Source organism: Polyodon spathula, chromosome 11, assembly GCF_017654505.1.
Source record: "Polyodon spathula isolate WHYD16114869_AA chromosome 11, ASM1765450v1, whole genome shotgun sequence".
In the NCBI taxonomy this organism is placed as follows: Eukaryota; Metazoa; Chordata; class Actinopteri; order Acipenseriformes; family Polyodontidae; genus Polyodon; species Polyodon spathula.
The window spans coordinates 29,225,242-29,228,365 of NC_054544.1; the positions used below are offsets into that span (position 1 = coordinate 29,225,242).

A 3,124-nucleotide genomic window follows, 5' to 3' on the forward strand; every position below is an offset into this window, starting at 1 on the left:
CTCAAATTAGTAATTGTACTTCTAATATGGGGACGTTTGACATAACTCCTCTCTCGAGTACTTTAACGTGTACATGTTTGTAAATCCCCCCAAAGTATGTATTCACGATGTAAGAATGTTTGAATGCCTTTAATTACCAACCCAGTTCAGTATGGACGTCTGTAACAAATCATTTTACAAATCTGAGTAGGTTGTTAGCCTAGAAATTGCACTAAGCACTCTTAAGTGTCCAATAGCTTTGCTCCGCTACACAAACGAAAGTGTTAATTTGCAAAACGAATGATTGACGGTGGAGCCTCGGTGGTGCCCCAAGCCCTGCCGCGCGTCTTTGGCGCCAGTCCATACGCCGGGCAGCCAATGGGAGGGCGCCGTCCACGAGCCGTCCTCCCCTTGGGCCGCGTGTCCCTCTTGCTGATTGGTGGGAAGTTACTGTGGGAAAGAAAGTTTGGGAAGTTTCACACGAGCCGTTCGCGTGCAGTCTCAGATATAAATAAGATGCGCAAGTGGTGTTGCTAGTCACTTACAACGTTGAAACGTTGACAAGCTCAGAGCGAAGGCAAAGCCACTGCACGCTAGTACCCTTACTTTATGAACAGTATAAGAAAAGGCACTGCCCAGCGATAAAGCCCTTTATTTTTTTTTTTTTTTTTTTTTTTTTTTTTTTTTTTTTTACAAACACGAGAAGGATATTCGACTAAATAAGCTGGGGATTTAAAGCACCTGGACAGCGGTTCGGACAGCACAAACACAACTCGAGTCAAAAACCTTGGGAGACCGCCCAGAACTGCTGCTGCAGTTGTTGCACATTTTGTGGGATATTGCCAACATACAATGCCCGCCGATATGATGGAGAAAACGTCCTCTTCTCCAGTGGCTGCCACCCCGGCCAGCATGAACATGACCCCGGATAAGCCCAAGACGGCCTCGGAGCACAGGAAGGTAACTATCACTCTCTCAGCCTAGCTCCGCGCTTGCTTGTTCAAGATGCACAATTTTACACGCTCTCAAAAACATGCATGTACTTACGGTTGCCTGTTTCTTTTCTTTTTTTAGTCCTCCAAACCAATTATGGAGAAAAGACGGAGAGCGAGAATCAACGAAAGCCTTGGGCAATTAAAAACTCTCATCTTGGACGCGCTTAAGAAAGATGTAAGTATTTATTCACTGTACAGCAACCTTATTGTATTTGGAAAACGTTGCATAATTGCATAAGCCAAACATTAACATCGGTTTGGAAAGTAACTATACATTTCTTATGCGCTGCAATGCAGATAGATAGGCAGATTGATAGATAGATGATGCATGCATACATGCATACATCGCTATCAAGCTGTAACATATCTCATATTGTTATGTTCTATAGAGTTCCAGGCATTCCAAGTTGGAGAAGGCTGACATCCTTGAAATGACCGTGAAACACCTCAGAAACCTGCAAAGAGCACAGATGACTGGTAAGCTCTTTTTTTTTTTTGTACTCCCTGAATGTTTTATTGCTGATTTCATCCAGACTTCCTTCTGCGGTTTAGCTGGTGTCCAGCAGCAGTTCTGACTTGGCTCCTGTGTCTTTCCCACGGTCTGAGATTATTTATAGACGTAACTTGCGCTTGTTCCGGGAGAGAGGGAGAAAAAAAAAACAACTAAAAGTCGTTTTGGCTAAATTTCTCAACACACCGCTCAACGCAGTGCTAGAAAACAAATATTTATTTATTTATTTAAATAAATATACAAAAGTATGATTTTTGGAATAGAATACGCCACTGTTTTAATGATTCATCTGCTGACAAATGTGTGTGCGTGTGTATATTTACTTATTCAACTTTCCTCTTTTTTTATAGCTGCTTTAAACACGGATCCCACAGTCCTGGGCAAGTACAGAGCTGGGTTCAGCGAATGCATGAACGAGGTGACACGGTTCCTCTCCACCTGTGAAGGAGTTAACACAGAAGTCAGGACCCGGCTCCTGGGGCACCTAGCCAGCTGCATGACTCAGATCAACGCCATGAACTACCCGACACAGCCGCAGATCCCCGCCGGACACCCACATCCAGCCTTCGGCCAGCCCATGGTACAAATCCCCGGCGCGTCCCCACAGCCCAACGTCTTGCCCCTCAACGGGATGCAGCGCAAAGCTGGCTCAGCGCTCAGCACACCCACAGACGCCACTAAACTGTATGGCGGCTTCCAGCTTGTTCCAGCCACAGATGGACAGTTTGCCTTCCTGATCCCAAATGCAGCATTTGCACCAAGCGGACCCGTTATCCCAGTTTATTCCAATAGCGTCACCACACCAGTGCCCGCTGCAATCTCTCCAGGTGCGCCGGTCACCGCTGATTCGGTTTGGAGGCCTTGGTAAAAACAAAAAAAGGAAAGAAGAAGAAAGTGTTTCTAATGACCGTATCAGATAAAAAGAAAAAAAACACTTAAACATTTCTTATCTAAAAAAAATCTGTTTTTGTTAAAGTTCATATTTTTTGTATTAAAATGTAATAAAGGTGAAGATAATGCACTATTTGTATATATTTGACAAAAAAAGGTTCATATTGAAATGAGTTTTGTATTGTAAGTCAGTTTTTTTTAACTGCATTTATTTTATATTCGCGGTATCTTGTTTTCTATATGCGATGCCAAAGATATATGTTGAATGCTCTTAAACGTTTTCTTCCTTTTGGAAGGTTCAAATATAATAAGAATAAAAATGAAATATGTATATTCCTGGTGTGTCAATGCTTTTTATACATGTTTCTGGGGTAGGCCAATTTATGTTAAAATCCATTCTGGTGAAAGAAAAACCCATATACGTTTTAATCCCAAGCGTTAAAACTCTGAGCTGAATTAAGTGGTTCAAAATAACCGCAAAAAGTTGATCAGCATATAAATTATCCGCACATTGTAGAATAATAGAACACATTCTGGTTTCAAGAAACGTTAGCCCAACCAGGTTATTAAAACAGATGAGATACAGGCCGTTTCAAAACTGAAGCTGCAAAACATGTAATTATCCCAGTCATCTACCATCCCCTCCAAAAAGAAAGAAAACACGTGTTAAAATGAAAATGTGTTTCACTGAAAGCACCCATATCGCACATAAGTGTAGAGCTATTACTGTACCTTTTTTTTTTCAAAA

General features: G+C 42.0%; 1 protein-coding gene across 1 annotated transcript; it reads left to right on the top strand.

The window, feature by feature from the left end:
- Positions 1-499: 499 nt before the first annotated feature.
- Positions 500-2,707, top strand: LOC121322569 (transcription factor HES-1-like). Its single transcript, XM_041262685.1, has 4 exons — positions 500-939; positions 1,054-1,149; positions 1,364-1,451; positions 1,836-2,707. The coding sequence occupies exons 1-4, from the start codon at positions 832-834 to the stop codon at positions 2,351-2,353; spliced, it is 810 nt and encodes a 269-aa protein (XP_041118619.1). The 5' UTR covers positions 500-831; the 3' UTR covers positions 2,354-2,707.
- The last annotated feature ends 417 nt before the right edge of the window (positions 2,708-3,124 follow it).

Excerpts from the sequence above, each read along its gene's own strand:
- LOC121322569 (XM_041262685.1), top strand. The coding sequence starts at position 832 with ATGCCCGCCGATATGATGGAGAAAACGTCCTCTTCTCCAGTGGCTGCC. Across the intron at positions 1,150-1,363 it reads TGGACGCGCTTAAGAAAGAT|AGTTCCAGGCATTCCAAGTT; the intron begins GTAAGTATTTAT and ends TATGTTCTATAG. Across the intron at positions 1,452-1,835 it reads GCAAAGAGCACAGATGACTG|CTGCTTTAAACACGGATCCC; the intron begins GTAAGCTCTTTT and ends CTTTTTTTATAG.